This window comes from Bos javanicus, chromosome 5 (assembly GCF_032452875.1).
Source record: "Bos javanicus breed banteng chromosome 5, ARS-OSU_banteng_1.0, whole genome shotgun sequence".
Classification (NCBI taxonomy): domain Eukaryota; kingdom Metazoa; phylum Chordata; class Mammalia; order Artiodactyla; family Bovidae; genus Bos; species Bos javanicus.
This window is the reverse complement of record NC_083872.1, coordinates 69,265,530-69,290,766: the sequence shown is the minus strand read 5'-3', so window position 1 is coordinate 69,290,766 and position 25,237 is coordinate 69,265,530. Positions and strand designations below refer to the sequence as shown.

The window sequence follows — 25,237 nt, the reverse complement described above, 5'->3', positions numbered from 1 at the left end:
CCAAACAAGGACAAATATGATATGTTTCATTCTATGTGGAATTAAAAAAAAAAAAGTCAAATCATAAAAACACAGTTGAAAGGTGGTTGTCAAGGGCTGAGGATACGGAAAATGGGGCGATGTTGGTCCAAGGGTATAAACTTAGTCATAAGATAAATATGTTCTGAGGATTCAATGTACGTCATGGTGACTATAGTTATTAATAATGTACTGTGTACTTGAAATAGGCTAAGAAAATAGATTTCAAGCATTTTCATAAAAAAATTAACTATGTAACATGATGAATGTGTTCATTGACTTGATTGTGGTACTCAATTCACAATGTACACATGTATTAAAGCATCAAGTTGTACACTTTAAATATATATACTTTTGTCAATTATACTTCAATAAAGTTGGAGGTGGGAGGGGATTAGAGACAGCCTAAATCTCTAAGGACCTCACAAAGTGCCATCTGGACATTAGACTGCCAATTCTGGGCTTTTATGTAAGAGAGAAATTTCTATGTTGTAGAAGCCACAGTTACTTGAGGTCTTTGTTACTGCTGAACCTAATCTTGATATTGTATTGCATTTTGTTGCTTCCTTGTTGGTATATTTTGTAATATCTCATATCCCAAAACCTTCCCCCAGAGGTTTAGATGAATCATATCTGGAATCTCTAGACTAGAAAATTAAATTTATTATGTCATCAATTACACACATACATGCATTAGGGGCATCAATTAGCTTTTGTTATTGACTGCTTAGTGTAGGCCAGATTTGATGTTATACTTTATGTGCATGATTTTATTTAATTATTATAAAAAAGCTTATGATGTCAGGACTTTTATTATCTTCTCCTTATCAGTGAGGAAGCTGTAGATCAAGAAGCTAAGTAAACAGCTGGCTGGTAACCAAAGCAAGGCAGCCTTCCCTCTAAGCCCATGTATTCACTGGACACTGGCTACAGGAGGGTCTCAGGAGAGACCCTTCCTTTGTCTACCCATCAGAGAGCTTTAGTTGAAAATCCATTGACTGCCAATGCTGCAAATGGCAAGAACTCCACAAGTGAAATTTTGCTATTGGCCAGGTAACCTGATACCCTCCAGAGAGAGATCCAGAAAACTAAAGAGTAAGGAAGGAATCCCTCTGCTGACCTCTGGAGAGAAAGCCAGAGCCCAGAGGAACTCACCTTTTGGTGAGTAAATTGGTGGGGGTAGTGAGAGGTGAGTGTGGGATTCACAGCACAAGCAGAGCTATGAAAATGAAATCTGAAGCCAGAATGATACAGACACACAGAAGCTATCAAATCAGCTTCATATCTAAAGATTTAGAGCGTTAAGGACCTGAAACTCATATTCACAAGAAAGGCATTCAGAAAAAAAAAAAAATGATTTATACGTTTTGCTACCCTGACCACAATGATAACGCCCCAAACATGCTGAAAGGAGTTCGGGGTGGAGATTAGGAATAAAGTATCCTGTGCTCTGGGAAAAACTGGCAGAACAGGCTTTCAGAGAGTTAAATATTTTCAGGAGGAGGTTTTATGAGCTTGAATTCTTACATCTTGTCATATCTACAAAAGCACTAAAATCGTTAACAGTGACATCTGTTCCTCATGACTAACAACAGCCCTCTGCCAAAACGTGTGTCTGACTGCACGTACCCGCCTCTCCACTAAGACCATCTGCATCACTGACCCTCCCTCCTCTTCTTTGAAGCAGCTCCTCAGAGCTATCTGAGAAGCTGTCGCCCCCTGGGGTATAGTTCTCATTTTGCCCCCAAAGAGCTCAACTCACAACTCTCATGTGCTTTATATATTTGTTTTCAGACAACAGTGATTATGTTCCCTTCATCATCCAGGGCATAAACGCTCATTCATTCAAGAAATATGTATCGAGGGACTACAACATGCAGTGGCTTTGCTAAGCAGGGACTGGATCACACCAGGAAAGGAAGGAACCCTCCAGGATGGTGGCATCAGGTAGGAGACTCAGCTATAAACAGATCTTTATAGCGCAGGGTGCCATCCACCTTTATGGAGGTGGATACAATGAGAAGCCATCTTTGGGTCAGTGAGTGTCTAAGACGATGGGGCAGGAGGGACATCTAGAAAAGAGTGGCAAGAAAGGAGCGAATGCTCCTAAGAAGGGAGGTACAAGTGCCAAGGCTCAAGAGAACCTGTTGCCTTCCAGAAAGTGTGCTTTCTTAGAAAGGCTGGAGCCCAGGTGTAAGGCCAGAGAGTATTCTTAAAGTGATCAACTTCATGAAATGCTGCAACAAATTTACATTTTTCTGGTTGACCATCATTCATAGCTCCTGCCTGTACTTTCCATGGTGTTTGAGAAACATGATTGTTTCCAACTCCTCTCCTCTAAGAATAATGCAGTAAACCACTGTAACCTGGAAGGGTTAATTTTCACTCCACGCTGGATCTGTTTCTATGACTTTAACCTTTGCTTTTGTTATTATATTCATACATAAACCTAGACAGTGCATTAAAAAGCAAGACACATCACTTTGCCTACAAAGGTCCATATAGTTGAAAGTATGGTTTTTCCAGTAGTGATATATGGACTTCTTTCAAGAGAAGGCCATAAAGAAGACTGAGTGCTGAAGAATTGATGTTTTCGAACTGTGGTGCTAGAGAAGACTCTTGAGACTCCCTTGGATAAGAAGGAGACCAAATCAGTCAATCCTAAATGAGATCAACCCTGAATATTCATTGGAAGGACTGATGCTGAAGGACTGAAGCTCCAATACTTTGGCCACCTGATGGGAAGAACTGACTCATTGGAAAAGACTCTGATGCTGGAAAAGATTGAGGGCAGAACAAGAAGGGGACGACAGAGGATGAGATGGTTGGATGGCATCACTGACTCAATGGACATGAATTTGAGCAAATTTCCTAGAGATAGTGAAGGACATAGAAGCCTGGCATGCTGCCATTCATAAGGTTGCAAAGAGTCAACCCACTGCCAATTCCAATGTGTCAGAGCTCAGCTAGTGACATCATTTAAATGCAAAAAGTATAGCGAGAGACTGAGGCAGTTGATGTGGTCTGTCTGGACTCTCATAGGCCCTGGAGATATCCAAACTAATCGACAGTGACTAGCACTTAACAGATGTGTGTGGAAATTATGACCTCTGCAGACTAAGAAGTCCAAGATCAAAGTGCTGGCCAATTCCTGGTGAGAACCCTCTTCCTGACTTGCAGACAATCATCTTCTCACTGTGTCCTCACATGGTGGGGAAGGAATGACCTCTCTTGCTTCTTCTTGTAAAGCCACTAACCCCATCACAAGGGCCCCACCCCAATCTCATCCAAGTCTAATGAGCCCCCAAATGCCCCATCTCCAAATACCATCACATTGAGGGGTCAGGGCTTTAACATATAAATGAGTTGTTGTAGTTTACTTGCTAAATCATGTCTGACTTTTCTGTGACCCCCATGGACTGTAGCCCACCAGGCTCTTCTGTCCCTGGGATTTTCCTGGCAAGAATATTGAAGTGGGTTGCCATTTCCTTCTCCAGGGGATCTTCCTGACCCAGGGATCAAACCCATGTCTCCTGCATTGCAGGCAGATTCTTTACCACTGAGCCATCTTGGAAGCCCATATGAATGTGGGGAGTGCATAATTGTGCCCACAGTACACCCCAAGTGAGACTTCATCTCTTAAACATTTCTACAATTCTCTAAGTCATAAATAACTCCTGAAAGTGAGACTGGTCCAACTTCCCAAAATATTTGTTTTTTTAGCCATGATTAAGTGTGAAACATTTTATCTCAGCTGGGAGAACATCAGGGAAAAATCAGTTCTGTATGAGTCAAAGTTCTTTAATACAGAGGCTTTGTGACATTCCTCTTTCCTAAAGAACACTTAGAAATTACACGAGGGCAGAAGGTCACAGAGAAGTGAAGGGAGGATGGAAAATAGGCCTATGTCACCCAGAATTCAAGCGTCCAAACAGTTCTGTTCTCTTGCTCCTTAGCCTGAGCTCAGCTCTGGAACCAATTGCACAGCAAATGAGACACACACAGTTTTGATTACAAGGAAATACCTCTAATTTGTTTATTTTGGCTGTGCAGAATGCAGGATCTTGGTTCCCTGAACAGGGATAGAACCCATGCCCCCTGCAGTGGAAGCACAGAGTCTTAACCACTGGACCACCAGGGAAGTCCCATAAATCTCTAGTTTGTGAGACAGAAACAATTAGGGGAGGGGACAAGATTAAAAACAGTAGTCAGCATTGAGTGATTTTCTTGAACTGGGGGAATTATCTCTGGAATAATTTAGTGAGATGGCCTGAGCTGGTGCAGGGGCCAAAAGGCTGATTTCATGTTCATTCCACATTGATCTCTGCGGTGGTTGAAAAAAACTAAACAACTCTGGCAAGATCAAGCATCCATCTCTTGGTACCTGACAATGAAGCAGAGAAAGAGAATCCTGAGCAGAAGGTGGAAACAGAGAAAGTCTTAAAATATGTATGACTGATTTGGTTACCTCTTAGGAGGCTCTGGGGAAGAGGGAAGAAGTGAAATCACATTTCTTGAGAGCTCACTGGAATATGAGGTCTTAGAAGGAAGGAAGCTGGTCTGTCTTGTTCACTAGTTTGTTTCCAGCTCCCGGCATAGGTCCTGACATGCAGTAGACATTCACTGTTTGTTGAAGGAAAGACAGACATGGCATAGAGCAACCAGTGGCAACCAGTAACTATTTTGAAGAAATGAATCTATCAATGAATACCCACTGTATGCCAGGCACTGTGTCATTCTTTCATTCAATTTACAAATGTTTTACTGAGTGAGCTCCTATCATTTGCCAAGCACTCTGCTGGACACTGTGGATTCCAACAAGAAAAGAAGCAGTTCTTGCCCTCAAAGAGCTTACAGTCTATGGAATAGACTATGTCAACAACTATGTCGACGACATAGACCTACAGGCCATGGTGATGCAATATATAATGACCACAAGCTGTATATCAGAGCTCAGACAAGCATAGGAGAGGTCTTAAGTCCTCCTGGAAGAACCAAGGCAATCCCCACAAAGGAGTCAGCCTTTGAACTGAGACTTAAAATGTGTAAAGGATCTCAGACATTTCAGGCAATGAGGACGGTGTGAGAGAAACTTGTTTACTACAAGAAGCTCATCCTTGGAGGAGAAAAAATTTCTGTGTGGCAAAGAAGTGGGAGAATGGATAGAGAAAGGAAAGAAGAGGCTTCCAGCTACTCATAAAAGGTCCAGATTTTCATTTAAAACAGCTTGAACTCACCCTACAGAAAATAGAAATCAAGTTCAGCTTCATGGGTGTGTAGCTGGTACAGTCCCATGGGACTTCATGCTTCGTTGGGCCCCATGCTTGGATTAATGCTCTGCTGCCAGCTGTTCTGAAATTCTCAATAATTTAATCTTTTTTCTTATTTATTAATTTAATCTTTTTTCTTATTCATTTATTTAATCAAAGTACAGTTTTTGATGTACAGTGTTACTTAAATTATCCTCATGTTTAGTTGTGTCCGACTCTTTGTGATCCCGTAGGCTGTAGCCTACCAGACTCCTCTGTCCATGGAATTTTCTAGACAAGAATACTGGAGTGGGTTGCCATTTCCTACTCCAGAGACCTTCCCAACCCAGAGACTGAACCTTCATCTCCTGCATTGGCAGACAGACTCTTTACCACTAGCATGGATTATACAGTGATTCGCAATTTTTACAGGTTTATGGTTATTATGAAATATTGGTTATATTTCCTTTGTTGTAACTTACTTTTTCTAAATTTCTTTTTCAAAAAAATTAATTTATTTATTTTAATTGGAAGATAATTACTTTCCTTGTAGCTTACTTTATACATAGTAGTTTGTAACTCTCAACACCCCTCCCACCCTTATGTTGCCCCTCCTACCTTCCCTCTCCCCACTGGTAACCACTAGTTTGTTCTCTCTGTCAGTCTCTTTTCTGTTATATTTGCTAGTGTGTTGTATTTTTTAGATTCCACATATACGTGATATATATGGTATCATGGTATTTGTCTTTCTCTGTCTTACCCTTTAAGTTGACCCATGTTGTTGCAAATGGCAAAAGTTCATGCTTTTTTATGGCTGAGTAGTATTCCCTTTGGAGAAGGCAATGGCAGCCCACTCTAGTACTCTTGCCTGGAAAATCCCATGGACAGAGGAGCCTGGTAGGCTGCAGTCCATGGGGTCGCAAAGAGTCAGACACGACTGAGCGACTTCACTTTCACTTTTCACTTTCATGCATTGGAGAAGGAAATGGCAACCCACTCCAGTGTTCTTGCCTGGAGAATCCCAGGGACGGGGGACCCTGGTGGGCTGCCGTCTATGGGGTCACACAGAGTCGGCCATGACTGAAGCCACTTAGCAGCAGCAGCAGCAGCAGTATTCTATTGTGTATATATGCACATATATCACATCTTTATCCCTTCACCTGTTGATGGAAATAGCTTTATCTCTGAACTTGTGTTTTGTAAGTGAAGTCCAATAAGACAGAGGTGTGTACACACAAGCAGAGGAGGTCTATGCCATGTGTACTTCTGCATTATCTTGCTGCTTCACCCACATGTAGTCTTCACTGATGCTCCATGAGCACAAAATTAAAGTCACATACTATAGCCCCCTAGGCATTCTTAGCCCCTCAAAGCAAGAACAAGGTAAGCATATTATGAAAGGCACCAGCTCCCCCTAAGTGTTGATAGAGCATGTGCATTTTAAGAAGTGAGATAAAACAGTTGGGCTAGTTTTGTTCTGTGGGCTATAAATACAAATTATATCACTTCAGTAATTCCTCATATGACTTAAACACTCATATTTCCATTTAAAACTGGCATGCGCAGATGAACAGTAAAGCTCATGCTAACCATTTCTCATTCAAAATTTTATTTTCTTAGAACATTGTGGCAAATAAAAATACCATGACATGTTGAAAAAGAGATGACCAAAAAGGGGAGAACTTTATATTTTAGTAAATTGAATGGCACTCTCCCCTTGCTTTCTCAATATTTTGCGCCAGGTCCCGTAAGCTATGTAGCTGGCCTTGATGGGGAACCATTAAAAAATCTTGACCAGGGAAGAAAGACACAAGACGAGTTATTTTTTTTCTAGAAAAATAACTCTCAGCAGAGTGGGGAAGTTAATATAGGAGGAGGTACAACAAAAAGAAAGAACACCTATTATTACCGTCATACAGATGAAGGCTGGTGAGTCCTGTGCCAGGGCAGTGGAGGGGGATGGAGAGAAAGTGATAGATGTGAGAGGAACTTGTAGGCAGAGTTCAAGGGCTGGGTGAGTCATTCCACTGGGGGAGGGGAAGATAGCTCAACTCCAGACTCCTGGCTTCAGCTACTGGGTGAAATTATTCACTGAGACGTGGAATAGAAGAGAGTAGGGATGGTGAGGGAGGAGGGATAGGTTGAAGGCTGAGTTTGGTCTGGGAGAGGGGGTAGACTCCTTAAGCCTGAATTTATGCAGTACTTCCTCTGTCTTCCGGTAACTAACCCCATTTCCTCCCGCATCGAGGGTGTGGTCCTGACCTGGGCCAAGCCCCTTGTGTTTTATGGTAGCATGTGCGCACACAGCCACAGTTAGTGATCCAAGGAGTGGATAGGTAGGGGTCCCAAAGCAGGATTACCAGAGTCCTTAACTAACTAAAGATGGGAGACGTCCCTTTGCTCTTCAGTGCCAGAGATGAGCCTGCAGCTGCCAGCAGACATGATTCTAGAGCCTGAGACTCAGGGCTGAGAGAGGGAAGCCCACATGGAGAGGATGACTGGTGGAGAGGCAGCCCTGAGGATTTTGAGTTTCTCCTTCCAACAGTTTCCAGCTTCATGATTGCCCTTCCTGGTTAGACAGTCTCAGAAATCCTGCCTTCCTCATGCCCCTCCACTTTCTCCCAGCTGTTTATATTTTCCTTAAGCTAATCAGAGTTAGAGTTCTGCCGTGTGTGACTGAAAGAGTCCTATTTAAAACAGTACAGGTGGCCAGGTGCCCATGGAAACAGGCTTTGTAGATACTATCATTCCCATATCGTAGAGAAGTGATCTGAGGCTCAGAAGGTTTGGAAAACTTGAATAACTTGTCTCAAAGTTTCATAGCTAGTAAACCACAATGCCAGGGGTTGAATACAGGTCTAACTGCAAAGTCAGTTATCTTTTTATAATGCCACACTTTCCTCATAATCTGTTCGTTATTTTTAGCATTCTTTTCTATAAATATGGGGCTTCAACTTTAGGGATGGTCTTCTTACTGAACATCCAAGTTTCTTGCTTGATAACCAAATGCTATGAGGACCAGACAGTGGTTTCTCTGGAGCATTGCCCAGGCTCTGACTATTCCAATTTAAAAGTCACTGCTAACAGAGAGCCAAGTTGTTAATTTTGCAGAAGTTTAAAGTCAGTGACCTTATGACCAAGACACTATTTTCTGAAACGGTTTTGTTTTATGAGTTCAAATGGAAAGTCAAGTCTTTAATCTTCAGCAAGGAGGTGATGATAAACTGAGCCCATGGCATTAGAACTTGAGAATATCTCTCTGGGAGTTTTCTCAAGCCTGCTTCTCTGTTCATGTCACGTACTCTTCTTGTTTTAAAAATTGAAGTATAGTTAATTTATAATGCTGTGTTAGTTTCAAGTATACAGAAAAGTGATTCAGGATACATACATACAATCAGGTTCTTTTTAATATGGGTTATTATAAGATATCGAATATACAGTAGGTCCTTGTTTATCTATTTTATATATAGTAGTGTATATCTGTGGAGAAGGAAATGACAACCCACTCCAGTATTCTTGCCTGAAGAATCCCAGGGACAGAGGAGCCTGGTAGGCTGCCATCTATGGGGTCGCACAGAGTTGGACACAACTGAAGTGACTTAGCAGCAGCAGCAGTGTATATCTGTTAATCTCAAACTCCTAATTTATCCCTCCCCTTTTCCCTTTGGTAACCATAAGTCTGTTTTCTATCTGTGAGTCTATTTCTGTTTTATAAATAAGTTTATTTGTATAATTTTTTAGACTCCATATACAAGTGATATCATATGTTTGCTTTGTCAAACATACTTCACCTTGTATGATAATCTCTAGGTCCATCCATGTCACTGTAAATGGTATTATTTCATTCTTTTTTATGGCTGAGTAATATTCCATTCCTAAAGGAAATCAGTCCTGAATATTCATTCATTGAAAGGACTGATGTTGCAGCTGAAGCAGTAATACTTTGGCCACCTGACTCATGGGAAAAGACTCTGATGTTGGGAAAGTTTGAAGGCAGGAGGAGAAGGGGACAACAGAGGAGGAGATGGTTGGATGGCATTACCGACTAAATGGACATGAGTTTGAGCGAGCTCCCGGGGTTGGTGATGGATAGGGAAGCCTGGCGTGCTGCAGTCCAAGGGATCACAAAGAGTCAGACATGACTGAGTGAGTGAACTGAACTGAATATTCCAGTGGGGCTTCCCTGGTGGCTCAGATGGTAAAGATTCTGCAATGTGGGAGACCCGGGTTCAATCCCTGGGTTGGGAAGATCCCCTGGAGAAGGGAGAAGCTACCCACTCCAGTATTCTTGCTTGGAGAATTCCATGGACAGAGGAGCCTGGTGAGCTACAGTCCATGGGGTTGCAAAGAGCTGGACACGACTGAGCTACTAACTCTTTCACTACTTTTCAATATTCCATTGCGTATATTTACCACATCTTCTTTATCTGTTTATCTGTTGATGAACATTTAGGTTGCCTCCATGTCTTGGCTATTGTAAATAGTGCTGCTATGAACATTGGCTGGAAAATCCCAAGGACGGGGGAGCCTGGTGAGCCACAGTCCATGGGGTCGCTAAGAGCCGGACATGACTGAGCAACTTCACTTTCACTTTTCACTTTCATGCATTGGAGAAGGAAATGGCAACCCGCTCCAGTGTTCTCGCCTGGAGAATCTCAGGGACGGGGGAGCCTGGTGGGCTGCTGTCTATGGGGTCACACAGAGTCGGACACGACTGAAGCGCCTTAGCAGCAGCAGCATGAACATTGGGGTGCCTGTATCTTTTTGAATTAAAGTTTTGTCTTTTCCAGGTACATGCCCAGGATTGGGATTACTGGATCATATGGGAACTCTATTTTTAGTTTTGAAAGAAATTGCCACAGTGTTTTCCCTAGTGGCAGCACCAAGTTACATTCCCACCAGCACTGAAGGAGGGTTCCCTTTTCTCCACACCCTCTCCAGCACTTATTATTTGTAGGCTTTTTGATGATGGCCATTCTGACTGGTGTGACGTGGCACATATTCCTCTTTATAGAATTTTTTCCCCTTTTATTCAAATTAACCTAAATGCAACCCAAAGAGAATCATCAGTTAACTCATTCTAGGAAACTATAGCAGAAATCACTGTCCCCAAATTATTACTCCCCTTTTTTTTCTTTCAATGATTGAATAGTATACCATAATACCACATTTCGTTTATCCATTAATAGATTTTTTAATAAATTTTTTAAAATTGACATTTTTGGCTGTGCTGGGTCTTTGTTGCTGCATGGGCTTTTCTCTAGTTGCCGTGAGGGGGGCTGCTCTCTAGTTGTGATGTGCAGGCTTCTTAATTGTTAAGTGACTCCTCTTGTTGCAGAGCATGGGCTCCAGGGTGTGCAGGCGTCAGTAGCTGTGGCTCCTGGGTTCTAGAGCACAGGCTCAATAATTGTCGTGCGTGAACTTATTTGTTCAACAGCATGTGAGATCTTCCTGGACCAGGGATTGAACCCATGTCTCCTGCATTGACAGGTGGATTCTTTACCACTGAGCCACCAGGGAAGCCCTATCTATCGATAGTTGATAAACATTTGGGTTGTTTCCCACTTCTTGGCTATTATGAATAATGCTACCCTGAACATTCATGTATAAGCTTTGGTGCAGACATATCTTTTCAATTCTCTTGTGTTTACACTAGGAAGGAGTTGCTGGGTCATTTGATAACTTTGTGTTTAATATTTTGAAAAGCTGCCGAACTATTTTCCACAGTGCTATGCCATTTTACATCCCCACCAGCAGTATATAAATAGAGTCTTTGGTTTTAGCTGGGCATACTAAGCCTGGGAAAAGGTCAATTTTCTAGCTTCCCATATATCTATGTGTAGCTGTAAGAGTAAGTTCTGGCTTAGGTGATGGAACCTAAGAAGAAGCAGTACGTGCACTTTCTGGTGGAAGCATGTCCCCTGCTGCTTTATGCAACCTGCTGGTTTGGAAGGTAGACTTAATGACCAGAATGCCAGCAGCCATCTTGGGCCATGGAGTGACTCTGGGAAGGGAAGCCGGAGGACAGGATAGAAGGAATCAGTGACGGATACTGAGGAAGGCCATGCCACCACCTCTAGGCTTCTTAAGTACTTAAGAGAAATAAAGTTCTATGGTGTTTGACACCATAATCTTTTTCTAATTAGTTACAGCCATATTTAACCCTACTGATACCTCACTGAGCAAATTTTCATTGAAAGCCAATTATAAATCAAGTCCTGAGCTTGGTGTTGAAGAAATAAAGATGTGTGAAGTAAGGCCTGAGAAAATAAAAGCAGTCAGAAAAGAGCTCCTCCATCTTTCTCCATTTAATCTACCAACCTACTGTCTTATCTATCAACCGAATGCTCTATCCCTGCTTCTATTCCCCCCATGTGTGACTAGGTTCCCACTCCTTTTCGTCTGCTCAAGGACTGTGTTCCTGCAATTATCTCTCCTCCCTTCTGTATCTTCCGTTTCCCCTGTTCCACTGGTTTATCCTCATCAGTGTACAAATAATCTAAGAAATACAGTCTTCTCATCCCTCAGTTTCTCCCAGACCTTTAGGTTTTCTTTAAGCAAACAGGACTTAGGTTTCTGTTAGTTGCAAATGAGAAAGACCTGACTAATACAGGACACATAGATAGTTGCCTATGGAAACAACACCTGTACTTTTCCCCATTGGTCTTCAATGGGTAAAAAGATTGTAGCTCCGTAGAGTTCAGCTGTCTCTCCCCAGAGGACATGGCAACTCTAAATTTTCCATTTCTCTACTTCCTGTCAGCAACCTCACAGCTGTCCAGGGATTTCAGATACAGCTGGGTGGATGTTTGCAGGCTACCCTCACAAGAGGTTAATAGGGGCAGATACTTATAACAAAAAATATCTCTTGTTTACATAAAAACTCCTCTTACATAGTTTTGTACAGATTAACTATTGAAGAGGAGAATCCTTGGATTCAGAATTTAAATGAGAATCACAAAGAAGATAGTAAAATAAGTGGGAGACACAGTGCTTAACACTGAGCAGCCTATATTTATTACATGAATGAATAATTGGATAAGTTAATGAAATTAATTAAACATTTACAAATGTGTTGTATTCCCAGATTGGTTTTATAACTTAGTTGTTTTGAATTTGGGATGCATTTTCCCATAGAAACAATTTTATAAATGGTACTTAAGGGCCAAGAAATCCCACTAAGGTTGTTTAGCCCATAATGTAGCAATAAAACATAGAAAAGTAATGGCATCATGTAAGCACACAGTTTAAACAATTTTGAATACTGGTGTTTCAGAAAGAGTAACTTTAATCAGGAGATGAGGGGTGCATGAAAAATGTTGTGGCAATTCCCAATGGGACTTCTGAGACCTTTCAAGTATTCTGTCCCCTTTTTACATCTATTTCAAATAAAAATGCATGCAATATCTCTCCCTTGATACAATCTTGTACTATTCTTATCTTCAGAAGGACTTTTAGTGTTTGTCTGGTAGGCAGTTAACAACTGTTGTGTTTCCAATTGAATGGAAGGGTAGAAACAAAGCAAGATGGAAGGTTGAGGGAAATTCCTCTTAATTGGAAAGGAGTTGGAAGAAATGAGTGTGCTATAAATAGCAAACTTGTATTTGTTATTATGTGTCTCAGTATTCAGAACAGAGGGAAGGTGATACAGACAGACTCACTATTTATAGACAGAGTAAGACCTGCATATAGAAAGAAAAGGCCCTACAGAGTAAGTCAAGCTGGATGACAATCAAGTCACATAGGATGACAGTCAAGACTCAGAGGAGGTAGCAATCTTTGGTGCTAGGAAGGGAGGAGAAAGTGTTTGAGTCTGACCTTGTGGAAAAAGATTTCAGTCACAAAAGAGTTGGGAGGGGGTATGAGGTGAAATTAACTGAACGATGTGCATGAGGGCTAACGAGCTTTAGTTGTGTCTGACTCTTTGCCACCCTATGTACTGCATCCTGCCAGGCTCCTCTGTCCATGGGATTCTCCAGGAAAGAACACTGGAGTGGGTTTCCATGCCCTACCTGTAGGGAATCTTCCAGACCCGTGGATCCAACCAGCATCTCTTACACCTACTGTATTGGCAGCTGGGTTCTTTACCACTAGCGCTGAATGATACTTGATAGAAAATACAGGAAAAGGAAGAAACATGGTATGAGCATGATTCTACCCAATAAGAAGAAAGAACATGGTGGGGAAAGGATGGTGCATGATTTCCCCATGGAGCCTACACCATGGCTCAGGAAAGGTTAGTGCTGTCTAGAGCCAGACAGGGAATAATGGCCTTGGAGTTTTCAAGTGATCAGGCAGAACATCACTGGCTTTTCAGAGGTGTTTGCAATTCAGACTGTGCCTTAATATACCTAGGTGTTTCTATAAAACACAGAATTTGTATTTTTTAAAAAATCATATTCTGCTTGCCTTTTTTGTTTGTTGGTTTGGTTTTGGTGTTTTTGTTTGTCTGTTTTTGGTGATATGTCCTATTACGAAAATCTTAGATTCCTAAAGGAGTAAAGATTCTGAAACCCTTGCCTTTGGTATAAGAAGATACCAAGTTTCATTTGCCAGTATTCACCATCACCTCCTCTTCCCTCTTTCTCTTTTTCCTCTAGCTTCCATTAACTGACTCTGAACAAATCATTCTTGCTGCTGCTGCTGCTGCTGCTAAGTGGCTTCAGTCGTGTCCGACTCTGTGCGACCCCACAGACGGCAGCCCACCAGGCTCCCCACCAGGCTCCCCCGTCCCTGGGATTCTCCAGGCAAGAATACTGGAGTGGGTTGCCATTTCCTTCTCCAATGCATGAAAGTTAAAAGTGAAAGTGAAGTCCCTCAGTCGTATCCCACTCTTCCCGACCCCATGGACTGCAGCCTACCAGGCTCCTCTGTCCATGGGATTTTCCAGGCAAGAGTACTGGAGTGGGGTGCCATCGCCTTCTCCGAAACCATTCTTAGGGTCCCTTAAAAAAAATCTCTAAATGACAACACTGAACTAGATCATCTACCCTAAAACCTTAATTAGGACATTTTCCAAAATGATACAACATACCAATTCACGAGGGCGAGACCTAACCATATTAGCCAAATAGCTGTGGTTTCCCAAAAGGTTACTTCCAAATACCACAGATGATTCAGTTACCTATTTTTTTTTTCCTAGAACTAGCTGACCTCTCTGCTCTCAGAGCTGTCCCGAGGGCACTGAGATTTTTCTAGAAAAAGTGGTACGGGGAGCTTAAGATTTTCACACAGCATTGCACAGATTTTCAAAACCTATCGGCTCTTAATCTCCTTTACTCAAAAAGTCTGGGTACCACAAGCAGATAAAACCTTATCTTCGCGCTCTTGTGGCTCAGCTGGTAAAAAATCTGCCTGCAAGGCAGAGACCTGGGTTTGCTCCCTGGGTTGGGAAGATCCCCTGGAGAAGGCAAAGGCTACCCACTCCAGTGTTCTGGCCTGGAGAATTCCATGGACTGAATAGTTCATGGGGTCGCAAAGAGTCAGACACGACTGAGCGACTTTCACTCACTTCTGCTCTTGAGTTCCCCCTCCTGGGCTTTAGATGCATTCTCGAGCTCAAGCACTGGCCCCTTAACCACGAACCCTCACACACTACTCTCTGGGAGCCCGGCGGGGTATGCGGTTTCCCGCGAGAGAAGGGCGCTGGCGGAAGCGGGGCCGCCACACTTCCGGTGGCCGTGTCGGCGCTCGCCACACTTCCTGTTGTTCCTGCTCAGCTGAGGGCTGGGCTGAGAGGAGGGCCGGCGGGCGGACGGCGGCGGCCACTGGCCAGGCGTGGGCGCGCGTGGGGCCACCCAGGGCACAGAGCACACGCTCGTCGCCTGAGCCTGGACTGCCGCGCCGTCCGCTCTCCGTGCTTCCATCCGGCCCTCGGCTCTCCGCGCGGCACCATGCCCGCTGTGGACAAGCTCTTGCTAGAGGAGGCGTTGCAGGACAGCCCCCAGGTATCTCCCGCCGCCCGGGTCCCCTTCGCCCGAGGGCTTGAGGCCGAGGAGGCCCTTCCAGCCCCGGGGTGGAGGCGGGGAGTACGCCGGGCCACCTTGGGGGCAAGGAGGGGGCGGGTCCCGGCCCAATGTCCTGAACCCGGGATGCTCCGGGACATGGCATCCCTCAGGCAGAGCTGGAGACACCGGGAAAGCAACCCCGACTCTTTGTGTCCCGACCCCTCTCCAAACTCAGCTGAAACCGGGGCTGCTTGGCCTACACCTAGGCTCCACCGCTTACTAGCCGGGTGCCCCGGGCAGATAATCTTTTTCTGCCTCAGTTTCGTCATCTGTAAGTAAGATAGGGATAATAATTGTTCCTGTCTCCTTGAGTTGTTAGAATTAAAGAAATGCCTGTAAAGTTGTTAGCGAGTAATGTCTGGCACAGAATAAGAAGTCAGTCTTATTACTGCTGCCGATATGCTGGGACCTGGTGGATTTAGGGCCAGAGTTAGAGGCAGAGAGCCTCGACCTCTTTCCCAGCGGTGCCAGAGCTCCCCTTGGCCCTGTTTTCCCATTTGTGAAGAGGAAATTGTAATAATACAATACCTCTCTCATTTGTCGCACAGGGAAACTTCATTAGCACTCCCCAGATGAGATTCAAGTCCTTTGAGCTCTGCAGAAAGCTGGTGTGTAAATATAGTGAGTGCAGAATGACTTTAGTTCCTAATCAGTACACCTTTCCCCAGGGAACCTTTGTTCACCTTCTTTCACGTTTCCCCAGCTTCTTATTTACCCTAGTGGCTCTGCATCCCTGGGTTACTTAAGTAAGGCTCTTTATTCCCTAGTATCTCAACTCTTAAAACATGAGAGTAAGATTTTAAGAGTAAACTATTTTCCTCTCACAAATTCTCTTCCCTTTTTGCTTTCGATTTTCTTCTTAATGTAATTGGGCCTCCTGGAGATGATCCTTTGATGAACTTACCCATTCTGCATCTCTCCACTTCAGACTTAGTAATCAAAGGATTCTGTGCTTAAAATCTTGTGCCCATTTCTTTGTCATCTTCCTTACATAGTCAAGAAATTGTAAGGAAGCTGTGATTTTTTTTTTTTTTAATTGGCATCCTCAGGTCTGACTTTTTCAAAGACTGCTTTGAAGTCTCTGCACTTCTGGCATTTTGATGGGACAAAAGCCCTTGGTAGAAGTCATTTTGTCCATCCTCAGACCTGTTATGTGAGATCTGAAGATAATAAAGTGGGATTTCTATCATTTTGAACAAGGATTTCCACCACTTTGAACAAGGATTTCCACTTGCTTTGTAGTTGGAGAAACTGAGGTGCAAAGATACATTGCTTTCCTAATGGAGCATGGTGATGGCTGAGCCAGATGAAAGAGGCTGCACTAACTGAATCTCAGTGTTGCCCTCACCGAGGAGTTAACATTTGGAATTTTTGGTTCTCACATCAATGAATATGCACTAGTTCTGAGTATTTTCAGGATGTACTCAGCTATGAAGCAGGCTAAGGAGGACTGGCAAGCAAGGTCCTAATTGTGTCTCTAACATTAACTCATCATTTGATTTGGGTGAATTCCTCATCCCTGTCCTGTGACTGGGGCTTCCCAGGTGGCACAGTGATAAAAAACACCGAGCGACAGCACGAGCCCAATAGTGTGACTGGCTTGGTTTTTCTCATCTGCAGAATGAGGAGCAGATGATCTTTAAGGGGCTTAAAGTTTTATCATGCTTGAGGAAGAAGAGGTATGGAGGCCTTCTCATTCGTCTTTAGGGTTCCTCTTTATGCGATGAATTTGTCATTGCTTTTGAGACGTGAGTGTCACAAGGCTTCTTGGTGAGGTTTGAAAGGAAGCTAACTTCTAGGACGGTCTCTGATAACCATCAAAGCATAGTGTTCTTGTGTGGGGCCTGTGCCTAATGCAGCTTTCCTCCCAAGAGATTCATAGACTTCTAATTGGAAGGAATCTAATCCAACTCCTTCGTTTTATCTATAAAGAATAAAAACCATAGCAAACACCTGTATCATATATGCATTTTATGTGCCAGGCACTGTTCTCAATACTTTACATATATTAACTCATCTAATCCAACAATCTTTTGAAGTAGGTCCTCTATTAAAGTTACCAAGGAGCAGAGAAGTTAAATAATTTGCCCCCAGAATTATACATTATAGAGTGGAAGAGCCAGGATTGGAACTCAGGCAGTCTGCCTGTGTTGTTGAAGTTAGCCCAGCCACCTAGCACCTGGCTTTTCTGTCATCGGTGACCTAGAGTATTTCACTAAAAGGAAGCGTTCTTAAGAAACCATCTATTGTTTGTTTCCTCTTGTTTTATGTGGAGTATTTATGAGGGTTACTCCAGTAACCTGGTTGCATAGGATTCATTAATGAACACAGAAACTTTTATGTTTAAACTCAGTGACCCAAGAGGAGCTGAAAAACAGTTCACTGACCTTAGATACATCTGTTCACGTCCTTTTTTCTTTATAGTTCACAGCCCTGCACAACGTGTTATAAGAGTTCAGTCACTCAGTTATGTCCAACTCTTTGCAACCCCTTGGACGGCAGCATGCCAGGCTTCCCTGTCCATCACCAACTCCCAGAACTTATTCACACTCATGTCAGTCGAGTCAGTGATGCCATCCAACCATCTCATCCTCTGTCATTCCATTCTCCTCCCACCTTCAGTCTTTCCTAGCATCAGGGTCTTTCTAAGGAGTCAGTTCTTCCCATCAGGTGGCCAAAGTATTGGAGCTTCAGCATCAGTCCTTCCAGTGCATATTCAGGACTGATTTCCTTTAGGACTGATTGGTTTGAGCTCCTTGCAGTCCAGGGGACTCTCAAGAGTCTTTTCCAACACCACAGTTCAAAAGCATCAATTCTTCGGCGCTCAGCTTTCTTTATAGTCCAACCCTCACATCCATACACGGCTGCTGGAAAAATCATAGCCTTGATAGATGGACCTTTGTTGGCAAAGTAATGACTCTGCTTTTTAATATGCTGTCTGGGTTGGTCATAACTTTCCTTCCAAGGAGTAAGCGTCTTTTATTTTCATGGCTGCAGTCACCATTTGCAGTGATTTTGGAGCCCCCAAAATAAAGTATCTCTCTGTTTCCATTGTTTCCCCATCTATTTGCCATGAAGTGATAGGACCAGATACCATGAGCTTCATTTTCTGAATGTTGAGTTTGAAGCCAACTTTTTCACTTTCATCAAGAGGCTCTTTAGTTCTTTGCTTTCTGCCATAAGGTTGGTGTCATCTGCATATCTGAGGTTATTGATATTTCTCTCGGCAATCTTGATTCCAACTTGTGCTTCATCCAGCCCAACATTTCGAATAATGTATTCTGCATATAAGTTAAATAAGCAGGGTGATGATATACAGCCTTGATGTCCTCCTTTCCCCATTTGGAACCAGTCTGTTGTTCCATGTCCAGTTGTAACCGTTGCTTCTTGACCTGCATACAGATTTCTCAGGAGGCAGGTAAGGTGGTCTAGTATTCCCATCTCTTGAAGAATTTTCCACAGTTTGTTGTGATCCACACAATCAAAGGCTTTGGCCTAGTCAATAAAGCAGAAGTAGATGTTTTTCTGGAACTCACTTGCTTTTTCAGTGATCCAACGGATGTTCACAATTTGATCTCTGCTGTATGAGCAACAGAATGTTTTAGGGATTAAGATACTTGTCTCTGTTGCTGTTTGGGAGCCTCTGATCCTGGCTGTGCTGTGCTAAGTCACTTCAGTCGTGTCTGACTCTTTGCAACCTTATGGACTGTAGCCCGCCAGGCTCCTCTGTCCATGGAATTCTCCAGGCAAGAATACTGGAGTGGGTTGCCATTCCATTCTGCAAGGGTTCTTCCTGACCCAGGGATTGAACTTGTGTCTCCTTTGTCTCCTGCATTGGCAGGCGGGTTCTTTACCACTAGAGCCACCTGGAAAGTCCCCTGCTCCTGGCTAAGTGCTGGTAAATGCTGGAATGTAATGACAGATAAGAATGCCTGCCCTCTGTTGGTTGACAGTCTGTTCTGGGAGACAGATAAGGAGAGCAGCAGTTCCTGCACTGTGTGAATACTACTGTGATAGGAACACAAATGCAACTTTGAGCTGCTGCAGCTTGCCCTTCTCCAGGGGCTATTCTTTTTCCTGTGCGTGGCGTGCTTTTGAGATAAAGTGAAGCGCTGTTGCTTGCTGTTTTGTTAGGATGTTTGTTTCCTTTGCAGTTGGCACAACTGAAGCACAGACAGTTTAAGGACTAAGTTCTGAGATTATGCAGTGAGAGGTCCAACTGGGAAACCAGGCCTTTTTAACTCCAGCAAGATGCGTCAGAACATTGCCTAGTGGTTTTGTCTTCATTGTGGAAGACTTTTGTCCTGCTGTACTCTTTGTTTATAATACATCTTTATTTCAGTAGACTTGGTTCTACTGAGACATTTCTGTCCCTCTCCCATAATGTGGGAATAAGAGTTTTGTTTTTACCTTAAATATATATATGTAGTATTTATACTTGTATATATTATATGTGATAAATATTGAAACATTTTAAATACGTATAAAATATACACATACATGTGTGTAAATTTTATAATCACAGCTATTGAAATTGTGCCATTATATAAGTAGATGCTGTTTTTAGGCGTGAAAAATGTTTAGGACTATTTTGTTAGATTACACTTGGTTTCTTTATTGTAAGATGGAAGGTAGTGTGGCACTAAGGCTGAGGTGTTTGGTTTTGTTCTTCTGTCCAGGCATACTCTTGAAAGTATAGAGTAGTAGAGAAAGGATGGAATTTAAATCATGATCCAGCACGTGACTCAACCTCTCTGAGCTTGTGTTTCAGCACATGTAAAATCAGAATAAAATACTTGCTCAATTCTTATGAAGAATAAGTAACATATATCAAGTATCAATATCTCCACGCTTGCATGTTACAGTAACTCCATAAATGATTGCTGTTATTGTCCTTATAATTATATGCAACAGTGTCCTCTGGATTTTTTGGTAGAACTTTCCAGCAACTAGTGTACCTATGACTGGTCCTATTCCTTCTTCATATCTCAGAACATTCCTGTTGTTCCATGTATAAGTTTAAACAGATGGCTGATAACTGTGGATATTAAAACAGTGTCTGAGATAGCTGGGTATTTTTTTTCAAGATGATCGTGGCCTCGTTCAGTTAGAAAGGGAAGATAGGAGTGTTTTTGTCAGTTTTAGTATCATGATAAACATGTTCAGGATATAAAGAAAAGATCTGTGATGTAGCTTTGGCTGTTATCACAGGTAAGAGCATGACAGTAGGATGAGCAAAGAGAAGCCAGCTCCAGACGGCTGCATCCCGCCTCCAGACAGGATTGGGAGCTGTGGGCCAAGGGGCATGCCCACTGGTGAAACCCACCTTTGCTGGGTGACGGATGCAGACTCCTGTGATGGAAACAACGTTGGCCATTGGTGCCAGCCAGACCTGGGTTTACATTGCAGCCCTGCTGCTTCCCAGTTGTGGGAGGTTTCTTAACCTTGATGAGCCTCAGTTTTATCATCTGTAAAAGGGGTAGTTTAACTGTGGTATCTAATGAAGTTGGTGGAAGGATTAGATGAAGTAGTATTTAGTGCTCGACACAGTGTCTGATACATAGGACGTACAGAGTAAATGGTAGTTTTTAGCTTTCTTTCTACTCTCTTTGTGGAGGATATTTATACAAGCCCTCTCGTTTCATCCTACAGCTCATTTTCCATTCTGTTTTGTTCCTAAGAGTTTTAAAAACAGTAAGTAGGATTCAACTAAATGGATGGGAGTAGTATTTTAAAAAATTAAATAGCCTCGATCCAGTTGTATCGCTCTTTTTCTTTCTCTTAGACATACTGTTATAGCAAAAAAAGGAACCCGAATCATAATAAACATTGAAGAACTCCTTCATCGCTGACACCATGAGTACCGAAAGGCTCTCTCCTATTAGCTGACGTTTACATCAGTAGTTAACTGTGTAGATAATGTTGCCGCAGTGTTGAAATGAAATCATACATGTGAAGCCAATGTGTAATAAGCGACTGACGTTCATTATCTGCTTCATGATCACTATCCTCTGCTACCGCTAGTGTTAGACACTGGTAGGCACCGTAAGGACTTTCTTTACTTCTAGTGCTACCTGCAAATTAGTGTTAGGGCCTGAATTTGGACCCAGGACTGACATGGTCCCAAGAGGATCGCAGAGCCTTTGAGAGGGCCCAATAGACTATAAGCTTCTGGAGAACATCGCTGAATCTGAATCCCCATCACAGTGTATCATCCAATATTGGATGAAGGCTAAAGTATATACGTGAATGAATGACTCTAGAGTAATGGACTAGTCACTGTAGGTTCCAAAAACATCTTTTAGCAATCTTTTTTTCAAATAGTATATTTGAAAGAGATATAATAAAGAATTCTAAATCAATGTTTTTCACCTACTCATTGACATGCAGTGATGGATTAAGATCCAGTGGGTCACAGCCATGATTTTTGTTTTATTTGTTCTGATCCTTCTGTTGATAGGAATTGGTACTGAAGAGAGTTCATTGGTTTCAGAGAAGGTATTTTTAGCCATAAAGACCTCAGGCAAAGCCAGGATAATATGTACTGCTGTGAAGTGCCCCAGAGTTTGTCAACAAAATCAAAGGTCAGACGATTCAAACGCCTGGATTTCTCTTCTAGTTTATTAGGGGATGCTTTGGGGTCAGTTATTGTTCTCTTGCCTGAGATAAGTTAGAAAAAGAAAGAAGGAATTGAAATTCCTTTGCAGGGAAACTATGCACCTTAATGGATTGTTCTTTGTAAGCTGCCCTGGAATCACCTTATTAAAGACATTTCTGTAGTTTACTCTCTGTTCACTGCCTAGTGGATTGTTTTCTGAAATAGAGATCCCACTGTCACTAATGTTTCCCATTGTGCTAGACACATTAACAGTAGTCCCTTGAACAGACATGGTCTCTTATGTGATGCCGTGATACTTCTTTAGACATCTTCCAATATATAAATATTTTCTTAGTGCTCAGCAGATCAGGCACTCTGCATGAAAATGATAGGAAATACCTTTCATCTAAGACATTGCTCAGCTGTTCTTGAAACCCTGAGTAGTCTTCCCAAAGGAATGGAGCTAGCGTTCCTAAGTTTCTATTTGAGTTTTGTGCCCAGAACTTCTGCTGGCATGCCCATAGTACACGAAATTTCCTGGCCATGAGTTTAAAAATGTGGTTGACTAGAATGTGACGTAAGACATGGAGATTGACTGTAGTGTCTTAAGCGGAAGGAATGACACACTCCTGCAAGACACTCAAGATTGCAGAAAACCAGACAGATGGTTAACGACTGAGATGATGCAGTGCTGGGTGACCACACCCCAGGTACACAGACAGGACTGACACTGAGTTCAAGTTATGGGCTTGAAGGGAGAGGCTGCCCTTTTTAACACTGTTTTATTGGATGAACTTCCCTGGTGCTTAGGTAGAGGCTAAAGTCGAGACAGATAATAGCCCTTGAGTCTTAACCCTTTAGAAACCGGCTTTCCTTCTCTGTCCCCAATACTCGAACTGTATTCAGTTTGGCCTTGCACTGTAGTCTAAAGGATTAGAAAAGGAATTCTAAATTAAAGCTCCAGGAATCAACTTGTATCAGTATTAGCAATAAAATAATAAAGCCAGAGAACAGGCATCTTCCCTTCCCAGTTCTGTGTGTGTGTGTGTATTTGTTTTACTTCTTTTGCAACTTTTCCACTTAGAAATAATATTGGCCTCTTTTCTTGCAGACTCGCTCTTTACTGAGTGTGTTTGAGGAAGATGCCGGCACTCTCACAGATTATACCAACCAGCTGCTTCAAGCGATGCAGCGCGTCTATGGAGCCCAGGTATCCTCGTGCCCACTCACCTGGAGAGGAACAGAGTAGGAGCCCTCTGCCCTCACCTTGAACTTCTCTCAGGAGGTCAAGAGATTTGAGTCAGAACACCCCCCTTTAAATTTTTGAAATAAAATCACAGTTGTTTTTCTCTTCTCTTCATCTCAAAAAACTAAGGACAGTTTGCTTTCATAGCCTAAGAAAGAGGATAATTTTCCTGTAACTAGTAGAACCAGTAGAAAGGTACCACATCACTGCTTTTTAATAAAAAAAAAAGGAATGCACTCCCAAAGGGAAACATTTGAGTCTCCTCTTCCTACTTGTGAATGAGTGGGTTCAGTATTCTGAGGCATGGCTCTTTTCTTTCTCATAAATATCAGTCTTAGATGTCAGTGCAGGCGCATAGAGATGTTTTTTCAAGTGCTTCCTCTGAAAAGATTTGAGTCACAGTTCTAGAACAGTTGGGTGGTTCTTTGTTTTGAGGAACAAGTATCTTTATCTTGCAAAACCATGGAAAATAAATTGCTGAGTAGCAAAAGTGAATCTTTTTAAGATCAAGAATTGCCTATGTATGTTACTTGCTAGGATAAAACTTGAGAGTTACTTAAAAGTAAAATTTGTTACCTTACACGTCAAAATATTATGGCAACTGGTTTCATTATTAATTCCTTGCTGACTTAAATCTGTCTGTGTTACTGTTTCTTTTTCTCACCTATGATCTCTAAATAAATACCACATTCAGTGTATAATAGTGTATATTAGTAGTCATGTGTAGTCATTTATTATTACATACTTACTCTTCATATATAATCACTTATTATCATTGTTTTATTAATCATTCGTTCATATCATATATGGGAAAAAGACTCAGTCCTTGCCATTAGGGAGCTTACAGCTGGGTTGGGAGACAAAACAGTTAGCAAAGAGTGTAGAGGTGCTGGGAGAGAAAGGGTGCCTAACCCGGAGGATTGTGCTGGACACCCAAAAGGAGGATGATTGTGACGGTTGAAATTTATTGACTACTTCCTAAGGTCCAGGCACAGTTTCAGAGGCTTTTACCTGTAATCATTTCATTTAAATTCACTCACAACTCTGTGAGGTGAGTGTTGTTACTGTTTTCTTCATTTTCTAGGTCAGGAGATTTAAGGATTCTCATATGAGTGACTTCCCAAGTCCACCCTGTTAATACATGGCAGAGCAAGTCAGCCTGAAGCCAAAGCCCAGACTCTTAACTACTACACATAAGAGTGGTAGCCTGAGCTAGGGCAGTGGCAACAGGAAGAGGCAGATTGGTGATTGACTGAATGTGAAGGGGTCAGGTCAGTGAAGAATGAATCAAGAATGAAGCCCAGGTCTCTGACTTGAACGACAGGGTGCATAGTTGGGAGAGCACAGAAAGAGGAGCTGGATGTTTGTGGGGGTGTGTGTGAGTGTGTGTGTGGATGTGTGTGTGTGACAGTGACAGGAATGGCAGAGACGCCAGTCTTAATTCTTGAAAGGCTGAGGTGTCCATGGACATCAAAGTGGGGAAAGAGATCATGTTGAAAGTTCAGATCCAGAGTTCAGGCTAGAGATAGAGATTTGCAAACTACTATATTATAAAAGTGTTACTTATTAATTGGAACTAATTTTAGTGACCAAAAGAATCACACAGTTATTTGTGGTTTTGTTTCTGAGGTAAAGCACTCAGAAACTAGGAGACCTACTTCGTCAGTTTTTCAAAAACCCTATTTATTTCGATTACATTTTTTGTATTTTTTTCCTGAATATTCAGAATTTAAGGGAATAGAAAATTTTTTTACTGAAATTTGCTTGCTCTTCAGGAATTTGAATATTGTTGTCAAATGATTGGTCTCCTGTTTAAGGTTTAAGAGTCCCAAGACTTAAGGGACTACAACTCCGCCACTCCCAAGAGTCTCTGCTCTGCCTCTCCGTGTCTGTCAGAATCATTTACTTGGAGATGTCCAGACACTCTCTTATGTGTGTTTTTTTTTTTTTTTTGAGCCCAGAAAACTGCATTTTGCCAAAATTAAGTGGATCTTGCATTCCAAGAGCTGTAACCAGCTCTCAGTTCACACCACATGATCATCACATGGGCTTTTGTGCTGGCAGAAACCCTTCCTTCTGCCTCGGCGTTTCCTGTGGCAGAAGCTTAGCAGGAACGTCT

At 42.4% G+C, this 25,237-nt stretch overlaps 1 protein-coding gene across 3 annotated transcripts in view; it reads left to right on the top strand.

Moving 5' to 3' along the window:
• The first annotated feature begins 14,937 nt into the window (after window positions 1-14,937).
• Window positions 14,938-25,237, top strand: part of APPL2 (adaptor protein, phosphotyrosine interacting with PH domain and leucine zipper 2) — a 51,694-nt gene continuing 41,394 nt past the window's right edge. The window contains exons 1-2 of one of the 3 annotated variants that reach the window (XM_061417172.1): window positions 14,938-15,214; window positions 22,984-23,082. In XM_061417172.1, the coding sequence (XP_061273156.1) occupies window positions 15,161-15,214; window positions 22,984-23,082 (153 nt within the window). In that variant the 5' untranslated portion in view covers window positions 14,938-15,160. The remainder of the gene's footprint in view (window positions 15,215-22,983; window positions 23,083-25,237) is intronic. The other 2 variants (XM_061417174.1, XM_061417173.1) reach the window with 2 other exon arrangements.